The 16430-nt window shown below is 35.3% G+C and overlaps 2 protein-coding genes across 5 annotated transcripts; both read left to right on the forward strand.

Moving 5' to 3' along the window:
* Nucleotides 1–3: 3 nt before the first annotated feature.
* Nucleotides 4–3271, forward strand: LOC130429465 (uncharacterized). Of its 2 annotated transcripts, none has more exons than XM_056758039.1 (4): nt 4–692; nt 932–1267; nt 1451–1735; nt 2200–3271. In XM_056758039.1, the coding sequence occupies exons 1-4, from the start codon at nt 647–649 to the stop codon at nt 2361–2363; spliced, it is 831 nt and encodes a 276-aa protein (XP_056614017.1). In that variant the 5' UTR covers nt 4–646; the 3' UTR covers nt 2364–3271. The 2 variants fall into 2 exon arrangements, with proteins under 2 accessions (XP_056614017.1, XP_056614018.1); XM_056758040.1 differs by having other exon boundaries at nt 935–1267.
* A 5263-nt stretch (nt 3272–8534) lies between these two features.
* Nucleotides 8535–15449, forward strand: LOC130429464 (signaling lymphocytic activation molecule-like). 3 transcript variants are annotated; one of them, XM_056758036.1, is made up of 7 exons: nt 8535–10861; nt 11103–11438; nt 13217–13501; nt 13574–13705; nt 13806–13873; nt 15043–15130; nt 15293–15449. In XM_056758036.1, exons 1-6 carry the CDS (start codon nt 10816–10818, stop codon nt 15091–15093), a joined length of 918 nt encoding a protein of 305 aa, XP_056614014.1. In that variant the 5' UTR covers nt 8535–10815; the 3' UTR covers nt 15094–15130; nt 15293–15449. The 3 variants fall into 3 exon arrangements, with proteins under 3 accessions (XP_056614014.1, XP_056614015.1, XP_056614016.1); XM_056758037.1 differs by having other exon boundaries at nt 13589–13705; XM_056758038.1 differs by having other exon boundaries at nt 13680–13705.
* The last annotated feature ends 981 nt before the right edge of the window (nt 15450–16430 follow it).

The following is a 16430-nucleotide window of genomic DNA, read 5'->3' on the forward strand; positions in this document are numbered from 1 at the left end:
CACACTGTGTTTATGATTACCACATGCAGTGGTTGTGCATAAGAAAGTGTGTGTTATGCATAACATATACAATACTGAAAAATATGTATTCACAGAATAGGACGGCATATTTAGATATTTGGTATAAAGGCTGAGGTCGTTGGGTTAGTTTTTGGCGCAGTTGTAGGAAATATAAAAACACTACAGATAGCTGTTTAAGCTGTTGGAGGTACATAGAATTACAATCAAATGTATACAAAAAATCAATAGTATAAACTGAGTGTAAACATAGGCTTAGGAGGAATCGAAGAAAGTTAAATTTAATACGTTTGCTGAATATTCAACGAACATTACCTTCGATTAAATACAAGAGGCATTAATTTTAATCATAAAAATATAAAAACATTGTATATACATTAAATTAAGACTCATAATATAAGACATAATGATGGTTAGGGTAAGGGTACCTTTGACTGCACTGAATGTAGGTGTGTTCACTGGTGTTTATAATCTGAAGTTTCACTAAAGCGCACCACTACAGAGCAGCACTTCTCTCTTTAGCTCTTCTATCATGATGAACCCACTTTAGAATATCTGATGTCAGGACCTGTTTATCTGTTGTGTTTTAATGTAAAGTATTGACAGTTATTTTAAACTGCTGGAGAAAATGTTTTATGTGATTTTACTCTGTTGGTGCTCGTGGAGTCTGATGGGTAAGTGATTGTTGATTCTAACTTTAGCGGTGTATGTAAATCAGTCAATATGAGGCTGAAACTGTGAGATTTATCAGTGGATCTTTTTTTAGCTCATCATCTTGGTTTTGTGTTGAATTCTGTTCTTCCAATGAAGATGTTTGAATCTTGTTAAATAAAATAAACTTTACATACATGTGTTTATATAAATATCTGTCACATAATGAACAGACTTATAATTCTTCTTGTTTTATCTTCAGCAGTGTTTGGTTTGGAGTCTGTGTCAGTGACTGAAGGAGAGTCTGTTACTCTCTACATGAATATCACTGAACGACAGAGGAAAGAAGGAATCTCCTGGAAGTTTGGAGCTAATATAAATATAGATAAAAGTCTCATAGCTGAAATCAAGAGTGGGAATAATGAAATAAAGTTACATAAAGATAGACCTGATGAGAGATTTAACAACAGACTGAAGCTGGATCAAACTGGATCTCTCACCATCACAAACACCACAATCACACACTCTGGACTTTATCAAATAACAACCAGCAAAAACAAGACGCTACTCAACAAGACATTCAACATTACTGTCTATAGTGAGTACTGAATTTATCCTGTTCTAAATATATATATGTTAAATGTATCGTCATTATTATTCACAATATTATAGAATAACCAGATTTATGGAATTGATATATTATGGAACTATGCATTTTTATTTTTCAAGAACATTTGTTTCTCGAATGCAGTTTAATTAAGTTTTTTTCTACATTTTCAAGCTCGTCTGCCTGTTCCTGTCATCACTAGTGTCTCTTCACAAAACTCTTCATTATCTTTAGTGTCAAATTGTTCTGTGTTGTGTTCAGTGATGAATGTGTCACATGTGAGTCTCTCCTGGTACAAAAGAAACCGTTTATTGTCAAGCATCATTGTGTCTGATCACAGTAACATCAACATCTCTCTTCATCTGGAGTGTCTGGATGATTCTTACACATGTGTGCTGAACAATCACATCACAAACCAGACTCAACATCTCAACACTGATGTCTGTCATAAGTGTTCAGGTGAGTCACCTACAGTAGTGTTGCGAGGGGGGGGCTTCATGTTTTGTCCCCCATCTTTTTGAGGATTAACCAAAAACATTTCACTTCACAAATAAAGAAAATACATTATTATGTATTCTAATATATTTGGTGATGCAAGTCATGGTAGATTAAAATTCATTTTCACTGTTCCATTGAACGCAGCTTTGAAACGCTTGTTGTGTCATGCATTTTGATCAGTACCGGATCCAACTAGGGGGGTCGGTGGTGGTGATGGTTATGGTGATTGGCCTAGATGGAAAAGTCTGGGAAAGAAGCTAGCATTTGCGGCTGATGGCACTTTTTAGAATGTAGACACAAACTTATTTGCACTTTAACACCATTTTTTCCTGTTAGTTTGTGAACCATGAGTTTGTTGAGGAAACAATGAGGGTCTGTTTAAAAGATTGTTATGATTCATCTGTAATTCAGTGTTATTGTTGCAGGTGTCTTAGAAGACAACTTCTGCACTTGTGGTTTAACTGAAGCTGTGATCCGATTGGTCATCTCTGCACTGGTAGGTGTGGCTACTGTTGCTGCTCTGGTTTATGATATCAAATCCAGAGGAGATGAACAGAAGAAGATGAGATCAGACACTCAAAGTAAATGACAGATGAATATGTAGATCTAGTTTTGGGCCCACAGTGTTTTAAATATGAAATAGCAAACCTAATTTTATAGTCTATTTTACATTTTTTGTTTATTTACAAGTCATATTCCTTTTTCAAATCTATTGTGTCTGTTGTGACTGCCAGTCAGTCACACCAGCATTGGCAGGCAATGTTGTTTGACTCATGTAACCCATAAACAATGTCTGTTTCCGTTCTTCTGGCTTACAATTAATTAATTTTAGCACACATATAATTGATTTCTTCAATGGTACACAGACACAAAAACCATAAGGTCTTTTACATATTCCTTTTCTCCTTGATTCCACATGCACATATTTTCTTTACCAATGCACACTTCACGGTCAAAAACTGGTATGCTCATTCCCCACACCTGACTTTCATTTCCTGTAACCATTTACAGATCTTTTGGCCATCCAGTGTCCATAGTAAGAATAGCATGGAATGAATGGCTCTTACAGTGTCGTTTTCATTATTTTATAAAATGTCATGTTAAAGTTAATAACTCTTTTCTTTTACAACTTGGCACTGGATAAACTATAACAAAACATTATTTTTTATCGCAGTAGAATAAAAAGTCACTGTCACCATTTCTGCCTGTTCACTTTTACGGGACTACATTTACCAGAATTCTGTGTATGCTGTCAGCCATCTTGATTGTCATCCCCTCCTGATCATCATACACCTTTTAGTTGGACTGTATAAATACTCACCCACGCCACATGCTCACAGTTGGGCCTGATGTTGTTGTGTTATTATTTTGTACTTACCTGTTGTTTGAGTAAGAATTTACTGTGGATTATACTTACCGATGTTTACTCACCTGATGCCTTACTGCGGTGTCACTCCTCTTTTCCAGATTTTATTAAACCTTTTGTATTTGCATCTTCGCCTTTGTCTAGCCTGGTCAGTGTCTAACAGTCACATTCAAGCAATGCTCTCCCACATAGTTTTGCTACAAAGATTGGTAGTTCTCTTGGGCATATAAGGAGCAGAAACAGAGGGTGTTAATAAACAAAAATTGCGCCAGCACATACTTTCTCTGATGTGTTACTTTAAAATCCAAGTGAAACACCTTGAAACGCGCAGCTTTATTTGATGTGTTGACATCATTTCAAGTGAAAATGCAGAGAGGGAACGAGTTACCCGCCTAAATGGCAGACGACCTACGTAGAGCGGATAGGGTTGGGTCCCATTCATATTTTTACCGGTATCAAGTTTCAGGTACCTGACTATGGAGGACCAGGAGAGTCATGTGTAAAGTAATAAAGCATTTCATTGTTTAATAACTAATTCTTCAATAAAAATAGGCATTAATCCATTTATTTCTAATTCCATTTTTTAATGGGCAATAAAAAGCGTGATTGTAAAAATAATTATTAAATTAAATATTAATCCATCAATAAAAACTTCAATTTAAAAAGGGACTTTTAAAAATCAACATAAAACACGAAATAAATACACCATTTTAAAGCGCATTAATGAATTCCTTTATAAATAGTGGAATTTCAAAATCTATTTCAAAATGCGATTTAAAAAGAAGAATAAATAATTGGATTTACAAATTAAACTAGAAATAAAAGTTTTAATCCGTCGTTTAAAAGACTATTTCTTTTAGCATTTGCATTTCCATTTCCCCTCTGCATTTCCTTATTCGATTTGCTATTCGATTTGCCAAATCATTTAGCTTTTCCATTTAGTCTCTCTATTTACCATTTCCGTGACACTCTGGGGCCTTGCATGCTCAAACAAGGTAAAACAATGCAAATTAGCCGCGGTGAGACAGATGTAACAAGCTCTCTGATTGGCTAGTTCATTTTACGTCATGTTCAGAGGTGTGTCAGATGAGCAATGGAGAAGAGAGAAGAGTCTGTTGTTCACTACACGTGTAACCAGCGCGTTATCAGCGCCTGCTTATTCTCTAACACAAATCATAGAAAATGAAACTTATTGTTAGAACAGGTTAAAACATTCATACTGCACGTGGAAGCAGCAGTGCTGCGCTCATTTTGGCGCCGAGTCTATTTATGATGCGATGCTTACGCGGAGTTAACGTGACATAAGTTACGGTGCTTATGGCCCAAATACTTATAGATTCACGCGAAATGTAACAGTTTTACCATTAAAGCATGTAACTGATGTCAGCTGTGTTTTAATCCGCCAATATCTACTCTTTATGAAACCGCAAACACACACCATATGCATATAGTAGATGCAGTGCCGGTGTTACAAATTTTCTGTTACCCGTGATATTTTGTGACCGCAGTAGGCGCTGTTGTCACTGTCGACAATTCTCTACGCAAAGAGCGTAAATTCGGGCGAGGATGCCCTTTTGCTCGTGCGCAGCTTTTTAATCTTGGGCAATAACGCGCTTTCTTCTCGTGCACGTTACTGTGAGCGGGCTTTTCGGAAAGTCTGTTAAGAGTGATGACGTGACGTGAGTGGCTGAACACGCAGATTGAACTGTACAAATCAGGATCATTTAATTCCTCTACTGATTGTGTTTGGAATTATTGTGATTGCCATGATAGTTGTTTTATAGCCAACATGTAGGTGTGTGTATATATATATATATATATATATATATATATATACATATATAAAAAGTGAATACACACACACATATATATATATATATGTGCGTATTACCCTTTACCCAAATAATAGAACAGCAATCACGACAATCTAAACGTTGTCCATTTAAGAAACATGGACATAAATGAGCTTTGTGTTATACATAAATACATAAATACATGCATTATAGGCTATAAAATGTACATAAGAACATAATATTATAAAATGATATGTTTATAATGTACAGAGTAACCTTAGTACAGCAGCTCATCATATTTCACTATGCACAGTAACAGGCTAAAAAAATCTTTTAGCTTCCCCTGTTTTACACAGAATAGCCTTATTGTTCTTCATATTCACTCTTTTGACATGTAATGCCTTCTGTGTCTTATCCTGAAGAGAATTTAGCTGTGATGAGAACAGACTGTGGAACAGCAGGTCACCATATATCACGATGCTTACTAACGGCCTAAAATAATCCGTTACCTTCCCCTGTTTTACACAGAATAGCCTTATTGTTCTTCATATTCACTCTTTTGACATGTAATGCCTTCTGTGTCTTATCCTGAAGAACATTTAGCTGTGATGAGAATAGTGACTGCGGTACAGCAGGTCACCATATCTCACGATGCACAGTAAAGGCCTAAAATAATCTGTTACCTTCCCCTGTTTTACAATAGAAGAGCTATCTACTTTCGTATCATTGGTAGGTAATGTTAATAAACACCTGAGAGAAAAGTACACTAGTGGGCATGGCTATAGGCTTTTCAAATATTCATTATCCCCATAACTTTCTGAAATGAGTGACAAAACATATTGACCTTTTTCATGATATTCTATTTTTTAAGCTTTATTTTTTATTAAATACTAAATAATTATTTTTTAATATTCTTCCCATCTCCCCATATCGCACATGCCAATCATGTGAGGACTCCGTTAGCTAGTTTGCACCAACTGGAAAGCAGATTAACGTGATCGGATCCCTGATATTATATCTGTGCAAAATGGATGGTAACATGCAGCTGGGACTGAAGAACTATCTTTTAAAAGGGGAATATACCAAAGATGCTGATAAACAGCAGTGTTACATTTTTAAAAGAAGAGCTAACTACATTCGTATCATTGGTAGGTAATGTTAATAAACACCTGAGAGAAAAGTACACTAGTGGGCATGGCTATAGGCTTTTCAAATATTCATTATCCCCACTATAAATATAGTCTTACTACAGTATCTGTTAAGCATGGTATTTGTGTTTAATTTGTTATAAATCAGCAAAAGCATCGATCGCTATTATTTGAAATTTTTCACCCATGTTGTACATATTTATTATGCATGCATGGCAACAGTTCATGGAAGGACGTTGATAGCATTTATAACAGATTTAAAATAACTTAAACACAAATTCAAAAATATTTTTTAACTAAATTATTACAGTATTGTATTTTTAGTTATGTAACATTTGAAGGTATAAAGTATTCATTTTGTGATGATTTAATCACATGTCTCAAATGTATATAAAACATACTGTCATACACTAAATCGACAACATCTTTAACAATAAATTATTATCAATTACAATGAAGTTAACGAAAGCAAACACAGAACGTTCCCTCTAATATTGGTTCCCATTTGGTTATTTTTGGGGAACCAAAAAAGAACGTGTAAAAAACTTTCCATACAGAAATGGGATAAAGGGAAAGCTAAAAAATAGAATATAATAAAAAAGGTCAATATGTTTTGTCACTCATTTCAGAAAGTTAACCCGTATATTATAAAACAGGGGAAGGTAACGGATTATTTTAGGCCGTTAGTAAGCATCGTGATATATGGTGACCTGCTGTTCCACAGTCACTGTTCTCATCACAGCTAAATTCTCTTCAGGATAAGACACAGAAGGCATTACATGTCAAAAGAGTGAATATGAAGAACAATAAGGATATTCGTGTAAAACAGGGGAAGCAAAAAGATTTTTTTAGCCTGTTACCGTGCATAGTGAAATATGGTGAGCTGCTCTACTACAAGGTTACTCTGTACATTATAAACATATCATTTTATAATATTATGTTCTTATGTACATTTTATAGCCTATAATGCATGTATTTATGTATTTATGTATAACACAAAGCTAATTTATGTCCATGTTTCTTAAATGGACAACGTTTAGATTGTCGTGATTGCTGTTCCATTATTTGGGTAAAGGGTAATACGCACATATATATATATGTGTGTGTGTATTCACTTTTTATATATGTATATATATATATATATATATATATATATATATATATATATATATATATACACACACCTACATGTTGGCTATAAAACAACTACCATGGCAATCACAATAATTCCAAACACAATCAGTAGAGGAATTAAATGATCCTGATTTGTACAGTTCAATCTGCGTGTTCAGCCACTCACGTCACGTCATCACTCTTAACAGACTTTCCGAAAAGCCCGCTCACAGTAACGTGCACGAGAAGAAAGCGCGTTATTGCCCAAGATTAAAAAGCTGCGCACGAGCAAAAGGGCATCCTCGCCCGAATTTACGCTCTTTGCGTAGAGAATTGTCGACAGTGACAACAGCGCCTACTGCGGTCACAAAATATCACGGGTAACAGAAAATTTGTAACACCGGCACTGCATCTACTATATGCATATGGTGTGTGTTTGCGGTTTCATAAAGAGTAGATATTGGCGGATTAAAACACAGCTGACATCAGTTACATGCTTTAATGGTAAAACTGTTACATTTCGCGTGAATCTATAAGTATTTGGGCCATAAGCACCGTAACTTATGTCACGTTAACTCCGCGTAAGCATCGCATCATAAATAGACTCGGCGCCAAAATGAGCGCAGCACTGCTGCTTCCACGTGCAGTATGAATGTTTTAACCTGTTCTAACAATAAGTTTCATTTTCTATGATTTGTGTTAGAGAATAAGCAGGCGCTGATAACGCGCGGGTTACACGTGTAGTGAACAACAGACTCTTCTCTCTTCTCCATTGCTCATCTGACACACCTCTGAACATGACGTAAAATGAACTAGCCAATCAGAGAGCTTGTTACATCTGTCTCACCGCGGCTAATTTGCATTGTTTTACCTTGTTTGAGCATGCAAGGCCCCAGAGTGTCACGGAAATGGTAAATAGAGAGACTAAATGGAAAAGCTAAATGATTTGGCAAATCGAATAGCAAATCGAATAAGGAAATGCAGAGGGGAAATGGAAATGCAAATGCTAAAAGAAATAGTCTTTTAAATGACGGATTAAAACTTTTATTTCTAGTTTAATTTGTAAATCCAATTATTTATTCTTCTTTTTAAATCGCATTTTGAAATAGATTTTGAAATTCCACTATTTATAAAGGAATTCATTAATGCGCTTTAAAATGGTGTATTTATTTCGTGTTTTATGTTGATTTTTAAAAGTCCCTTTTTAAATTGAAGTTTTTATTGATGGATTAATATTTAATTTAATAATTATTTTTACAATCACGCTTTTTATTGCCCATTAAAAAATGAAATTAGAAATAAATGGATTAATGCCTATTTTTATTGAAGAATTAGTTATTAAACAATGACATGCTTTATTACTTTACACATGACTCTCCTGGTCCTGGTCCTCCATCCCTTTAACAATAAATGCAATCACTGCCCTATGACATTCACTGACTTTCAGGCGAGGCAGTGATGCAGACTTCTAAAAGCAACGCGGGTTATCTCACATTTTGAAACACAGAAAAGTGTATTCTGTATCATCGGCCACTAACAAGAAAAAATATACATTGTAAATCCAAAAGGTGTTGTGAATAGATAGGTAAAAGGCACAACATTTAATTTTCACCACTTGAGGTGTCAAAAAAACAACAAAGGAGTAGCTAGTGACAATGTGAAGGAGCATGGAATGATGAGAGCTGCTGATGGAAAACAATCTGACAAGACTCACAAATCATGTTCATGCATAACAAAGTTAAAACTAAGTTAAATAACTGATGTCGGGCTGTTAAATTCTTAGAAAATTATGCACACACGAAGGTGGTAATGTTACACATTAGGGTGTGCTTTAGGGCTCTGTATTGGCAAGTGCCTCACGATACATATCTCGATGCATGGGTCAGGAAACCCCTGCTTTATCTGCTCTATAAACACGGCAGATAAACATCCGTCAATGCACAATAAACAACAATGAACAAGTGTCACTATTAGTAAGTGGAATATTTTTGTCAAGTGTCTGAGTGGTTCGAAAGGCATTTATTTTTTCTAATTCATTACTTTTGGACATATTTTTTAAACCAAAGTGCACAAGTTCCCAACAGCTCTTAAAGCTAGTTGCATTCTTATTTTTTCTGCTATGCTAGCTCCCGCTTATGAGACAATGGGCGTATGATGTGTAAAGTCACCATGAAATCAATCAGGAAAACTCTAAGTGTTTTACACAGTGTTGCAGTGATTATCGTAAATGATTTATCCGTAAACACCTTTATTTTTTCAAAATTCATTTGTCTTTAAAATCTTTAATCAGAAACATTAAGCTCCTCTCTGCCTTTAAACAACAGCTCTTCAACACATGATGTCAACAAGAAAAAAGAGGTAGGACTACACTCAATGTCCAATGGCCTGGCATTTTTAGCCCTCCCCTCCATGCCCAATTTACAACAAACCAATCAAAAAGGGAAGGGCAAAATAATGCCCCGCTCTACATTATTTTCTAATTTCTGAAGCAGTTTCACTCAAACATACATCACAATATGGAAAGAACTCAATCGCAACTTCTGTTTCATGGTGACTTTAAATTATGATTTAAAAAATGTATTGATTGTGGAGGTTGGAATATCGATAAACTTTTGTTAAAAAATATTGTTATCTAAAATATAATTAGTTGTATTGATATTTTCACACAGCCCTAGTGTGCCATACATTTTGGAAAAATGTATTTGCCCGTTGTAAATTATTCTGCTTTTACCACAGTTAGCATACCAGAAGACACTGTTCCGATGTATTCTCTGAACAAGTAATTAGTATTTTTCCCGGAATGCTCTCGTAGGACCAATTTCTTATGCATGTCATCTCAAGCTGTTTGCTAAGTAATTACAAAGCATTTCAGAGTGACTAACATGGGCTTGAATCTGAATTTGCACTTAACAGAGAGAGAGAGAGAGAGAGAGAGCACATGCACATGTGTTTGTTTAAGACATGCAAGTATCTATATTTGGTATTCAAGAGCCCTGTGATAGTATAATGAAAGTGTTGTGCAGTTTGATCAGAGCTTTACTAGACTGATTCATGCCTTTCACCAACTGAGAAGTCAAGTAAGGGTTGAAGACATAGGAGAAAAGTTGTGTGCACATTTTGTTATAAACATTTTAATATATAAAGTTTAAATGTAATCATTTTTATCAAGCAAGTAGAAATGCAGTATATAGAGCTCATGTTTGCTTTAATCTGCTGTTTAATCAGGAAATCTTTCACACACTTGGTAATCAAAACAAAATTTATTCAAAAAGATTAACAATTAAAACTTTGGGTCAAGTTTATTCAATATTGATACTTTATTAGCTTTTTAATATAATATTTTGGATCTGAGGGTGTCCTTAACTTTTCAACAAAATGTTGTCAGGACCACATCCACAACCTTACATGAACAATTTTGCGTGTATATTTATAAAAGCTCCACCTAGTGGAACCAAAAATCCCCAGTAACGTTGAATCAAAAGAACATTTCATTCACAGCACAGAGCAGCACTTCTCTCTTCAGCTCATGTTTGATGATGAATCTTCTTTAGAGTTCAGGACCTGTTTATCTGTTGTGCTTTAATGTAAATTATTGACAGTTATTTTAAACTGCTGGAGAAGATGTTTCATGTGATTTTACTCTGTTGGTGCTCATGGAGTCTGATGGGTAAGTGATGTGTGTTTTTATAACTTCACTGGTGTATGTAAATCAGTCAATATGAGGCTGAAACTGTGAGATTTATCAGTGGATCTTTTTTTAGCTCATCATCTTGGTTTTGTGTTGAATTCTGTTCTTCCAATGAAGATGTTTGAATCTTGTTAAATAAAATAAACTTTACATACATGTGTTTATATAAATATCTGTCACATAATGAACAGACTTATAATTCTTCTTGTTTTATCTTCAGCGGTGTTTGGTTTGGAGTCTGTGTCAGTGACTGAAGGAGAGTCTGTTACTCTCTACATGAGTATCACTGAACAACAGAGGAAAGAAGGAATCTCCTGGAAGTTTGGAGCTAATATAAATATAGATAAAAGTCTCATAGCTGAAATCAAGAGTGGGAATAATGAAATAAAGTTACATAAAGATAGACCTGATGAGAGATTTAACAACAGACTGAAGCTGGATCAAACTGGATCTCTCACCATCACAAACACCACAATCACACACTCTGGACTTTATCAAATAACAACCAGCAAAAACAAGACGCTACTCAACAAGACATTCAACATTACTGTCTATAGTGAGTACTGAATTTATCCTCTTCTATAAAGTTGTGTTCAAAATGATTCAACCCCCACTGAAATTGATTGTTTTGGTCGGTTTGACATTGATTATGATCATTCAGTCATCCTGCTTACAATTAAATCAAAGAGGCACGTGTAGGTCAGACAAATATAACATAACATTTATAATGAAATAACCACAAATGTCTTTTCTGAGCTCACATCATTATCAGTTTTATTCAACCCCCAAGTGACATTCAATCTTAGTACAACATCCTTTTACAGTTATAACAGCTTTTAAACGTGAAGCATAGCTTGACACAAGTGTCTTGCAGCGATCTACGGGTATCTTCGCCCATTCATCATGGGCAAAAGCCTCCAGTTCAGTCAACTTTCTTAGGCTTGCGCACTGGAACTGCTTTCTTTAAGTCCCATCAGAGGTTCTCAATCGGATTTAAGTCTGGTGACTGCGATGGCCACTTCAAAATGTTCCAGCCTTTAATCTGCAACCATCCTCTAGTGGACTTGGAGGTATGCTTGGGATCATGTGTCCTGTCCAACGTCTTCCAAGCCTCAGGTTTGTGACGGACTGCATCACATTGTCATCCAATATCTCCTGGTACTGAAGAGAATTCATGGTACCTTGCACACGCTGAAGCTTCCCAGTACCTGCAGAAGCAAAACAGCCCCAAAGCATGATTGACCCCCTGCCATGCTTCACAGTAGGCAAGGTGTTCTTTTCTTCATAAGCCTTGTTCTTCCTCCTCCAAACATAGCGTTGATCCATGGGCCCAAACAGTTCTAATTTTGTTTCATCAGTCCACAGAACACTATCCCAAAACTTCTGTGGTTTGACCACATGACTTTTGGCATACTGCAGTCGACTCTTCTTATTCTTTGGGGACAGCAAGGGGGTGCGCCTGGGAGTTCTGGCATGGAGGCCTTCATTACGCAGGGTGCGCCGTATTGTCTGAGCAGAAACTTCAGTACACACATCTGACAAATCTTTTCTCAGTTCCTCAGCAGTCACACGGGGACTTTTCTCCACTCTACGCTTCAGGTAGCGCAGAGCAGTCGAAGTCAGCATCTTCTTTCTGCCACGACCAGGTAGCGTTTCAACAGTGCCCTTTGCCTTGAATTTGCGAATGATGCTTCCTATGGTGTCTCTTGGTATGTTTAACATCTTTGCAAGCCATTGCCCTTCCTGTGAAGAGTAATCACCTGTTCTCTTGTCTTCCTGGACCATTCTCTTGACCTCACCATGTTTGTAACCACACCAGTAAATGTCTAGAAGGAGCTGAGTATCACAGTCATTTTAAAGCTGCCTAATTGGTGCTTATTATGCTTTACTCATGCTCCCTGATATCCACAGGTGTTTTCAATACCTGATTGAAAACACTTCATTGAACCTCTGTTCTTCAGAGTGGTAGTCTTTAAGGGGTTGAATAATTATGTCAATGAAGAATTCACAAAAGAAACATTTACTACTGTATTACAAAACTAATTGATTTCATTTTAGTTGCATATGGTTCTTTAAGAAGTCCTTGTAGGATTTCATTCTGAATACAATTACAAATGTACACTTAATTCCCTAAAACCATTTAAAGCATTGGGGGTTGAATAATTTTGAACACAACTGTATATATGTATATGTGTTACATTTAATCATCATCATTATTCACAATATTATGGAACAACCACATTTTGGGAATTTATATATTATGGAATTATGCATTTCTATTTTACAAGAAGATTTGTTTCTACATTTGTTTGTTTCTTTTTTCTACATTTTCAGCTCTTCTGTCTGTTCCTGTCATCTCCAGAGACTCTTCTAAATGTTCTTCATCATCAAACTGTTCTGTGTTGTGTTCAGTGATGAATGTGTCACATGTGAGTCTCTCCTGGTACAAAGGAAACCGTTTATTGTCCAGCATCAGTGCGTCTGATCTCAACATCAGACTCTCTCTACCTCTGGAGGTGGAATATCAAGACAACAACACATACAAATGTGTCATCAACAATCCCATCACAAACCTCACACAACATCTACACATCACTCACATCTGCCAGCCGTGTTCAGGTGAGTCTGATGTGATTATAAGTGTTTATTCATTGATCTAAGATCAGATCTTATGTACACACTCAATTACAGTAAACTCTTCATCAGGTTCATTATCAGAAGATTATATAATCCCTCTCTCTTGTGCTGCTGGATCTCTGATGATTGTAACTGCACTTCTGATCTTCTGCATCTGCAGAAAACATAGAAAAACAAATCAAGAAGGCAAGTCTGCATTATAGCAGAAACTTATAAAACAATTTGATTGAAGACTGTTAATAATTCTGAAACATTTTTCTGTCTTCTGTCATTATTGTTAAAGCAGATCCGTCCAGTGAAGAGGAGATCACTTACGCAGATCCAACATTTTATAAAAAACAAACACATAAACAGGTGAGATCATTCAGTGTGTGTGACTGTGTGTGTCTCTGTAGCTCAAATAACTGTCTGTATTGAAAAAAAAGTTAGTTCACAAAGTTAGTTGTTTTTCATTCTCTCCCTGGTTAACTCCTGCTTTAATCCTCCTAGCAAGGCCTTGTAAACTAAAGGTACTGTTAAGAATGTTGACTAAATGTTTATATGCTCTCTTACTTGTAAATCGCTTTGGATAAAAGCATCTAGCAAATGAATAAATGTAAATTGAGAAATAGATTAACTGAAGATGGTTTAATCTGTGTGTCTACAATGATTTATGATCTGCTGTTCTTAAACAGCTCTAGACATGTTTTTTTTTTGAAACTTTGGACGTCCAAAAACTTAAACACATATCTTAGCTTAAGGAATCATCAATTTGAGAGCACTTGAGAAGCACCCCTCCTTAAGATACAATACACAATAAAGGACACGAAAAATAAGATGGCTGAAAAACAGGTCTGAAGTGTAACACATGTTTTCAATTACACATTAAACTATAATACCAGACCAATTGGATTGCATTAACAAGCTGATATCTGTGTGACATAAAATCTATAGACATACACTATAAAGTTTATAGTTTGAACGACAGAATTATCTAGCAGCACAAAACCAATCTAAACTTTACTATACGTGTAAACTGAGCAAAAACAGGGCACAAATCAATGCAGAACTAACACAAAAACAGTCACAAAGGCAAAAAACAGACCATGAAACAGAGCAATCAAAGGGGTTTAGTTCTGCATTCCAGACGACTCGGATTTCGCAGATTATTTTGTTAAATATCCAACCTCCTACCTCAGTGCGTTCCAGACAATCACGAGTCACAGCACATTAAAGAGCATTTAATGCATTCAAACGATATTCATAATTTGAGTTCATTAGGAAAACATATGTGGTTTCATATTATTTTGTGTTGTGAAAATACTTGAAAGCATTTTGACATACTGTAGCCTTGCACTAATATCACACGAACGACGCGTCTCGCTGAGGTTGGGGTTGGGCTTGATGTATGTGCCCCGAGTTTAAAAGCCAGATAACAAAATGGAGGACACACATACCATTACCATGGTGCTTTAAGATTATGCTGATACACATTTATAAATTATGTAACCATTTTAACACGTGTTTGTGTTTCTATCTGTCAGAGATGTGCTGTGGAGGAGGATGTGGTGTATGCAGGTGTCATGAGAAGATGATCAAACAAGCTCTCTGTTATTGGACATTCAGATTACAGTAAATATCTCATATTCATACAACAATAATAATATTGAAATTTTTAATCACCCTTCTGGGGTTTAAACCTTTTATCTTAACAAAAACAATTTAAGTGTTGTTTTGGCCTTACTAGTTGCAATAAGAGTAAATACATCAATGACCTCCCTTCTCAAATTTCAGGGGGCTGGTGTTCCAGTTCAGAATAATAAAAGGATTCCATCTTTATTCCACATAACAGCCCCAAAATTCAATGCAAATTCATATTTTGACAATTCTTCTGAGATATTATAGTGAGAGTGATACTTTTATAATAAAAATGGTTTGTTTTTGTCACTCATGCTGAGTCCATGGCTGAATTCTTTTATTTTGATCAATCTTTTTTGGAGAAAAAAAATACTTAAATCATAAAGAAAATCCAAACTATTAAATGCATGGATAAATATTTACAGAATGACAAAGAATAACTGAGATGCATTAATTAAAAAATATATGAATAATGTGGGGGCAGGTGATTCTAAAATCTAGACTGTTGTTATTTTTATTTTAAATTGATTTTTAAGCCACAGACTTTTTACATTTTACATTTAACCATTCTTAAGATAAGTCGTACATCAAATCTGTACTGTGTTTTTATCTGCTGTTAGTCAGGAAATGTAAATGACAAACAGTACAATTAGCTCAATAGTATCAATCAGTGTAGCAACAATAAAGGCATATACAGTATTTGGGTTATTACATGTTTTTGAACCATCTGTTTTATAAAAAGCTAGGGCTGTTCAATGACCGAAACCATCTGCTGTCTGATAAAATTTTACTGCTTCCTTTTTTTGTTGCTTCAGAATACTTAGAATTGAAAAGTAATCAGTTTTTACTGCTTTAAGGTTTAGAAATGTGAGTGTTATGTAACTCGTTACTTTCGGTTTCAAGGTAAGAAACGATGTTCAAATGCCACTAACAGGCAATTTAGTTTTAATCATTTATAAAAAATAATGTCATATATGTTATTACATGTGTTGTGTTATATGTCTTGAAAGTGTTGTTGTTGTAAATAAATTATATTCTATAATGTGTTGAGGTTATTAGCAATTTATTGAATGTATAAAAGAGCATTTTAGTTGCACAAAATCCAGATCTCCATATCCTATATGGTGCATCTTTCTATATTGCACAATTAAAAACACACATATTCTTTGGCTTCATTTCTCACGTAAATAACAGATATTTGCTTGTCTGATCCAGAATTAGGTCGTCGCTTCATATTTCTCACTGTTTTTGTGGTTCTGTTCTGTACTTTGTTATTCCTCGTTGCCACTTTTTT

Source organism: Triplophysa dalaica, chromosome 10, assembly GCF_015846415.1.
Source record: "Triplophysa dalaica isolate WHDGS20190420 chromosome 10, ASM1584641v1, whole genome shotgun sequence".
In the NCBI taxonomy this organism is placed as follows: domain Eukaryota; kingdom Metazoa; phylum Chordata; class Actinopteri; order Cypriniformes; family Nemacheilidae; genus Triplophysa; species Triplophysa dalaica.

Excerpts from the sequence above, each read along its gene's own strand:
- LOC130429464 (XM_056758036.1), top strand. The coding sequence starts at position 10,816 with ATGTTTCATGTGATTTTACTCTGTTGGTGCTCATGGAGTCTGATGG. Across the intron at positions 10,862-11,102 it reads GTGCTCATGGAGTCTGATGG|CGGTGTTTGGTTTGGAGTCT; the intron begins GTAAGTGATGTG and ends TTTTATCTTCAG. Across the intron at positions 11,439-13,216 it reads ATTCAACATTACTGTCTATA|CTCTTCTGTCTGTTCCTGTC; the intron begins GTGAGTACTGAA and ends CTACATTTTCAG.
- LOC130429465 (XM_056758039.1), top strand. The coding sequence starts at position 647 with ATGTTTTATGTGATTTTACTCTGTTGGTGCTCGTGGAGTCTGATGG. Across the intron at positions 693-931 it reads GTGCTCGTGGAGTCTGATGG|CAGTGTTTGGTTTGGAGTCT; the intron begins GTAAGTGATTGT and ends TTTTATCTTCAG. Across the intron at positions 1,736-2,199 it reads TGTCTGTCATAAGTGTTCAG|GTGTCTTAGAAGACAACTTC; the intron begins GTGAGTCACCTA and ends TTATTGTTGCAG.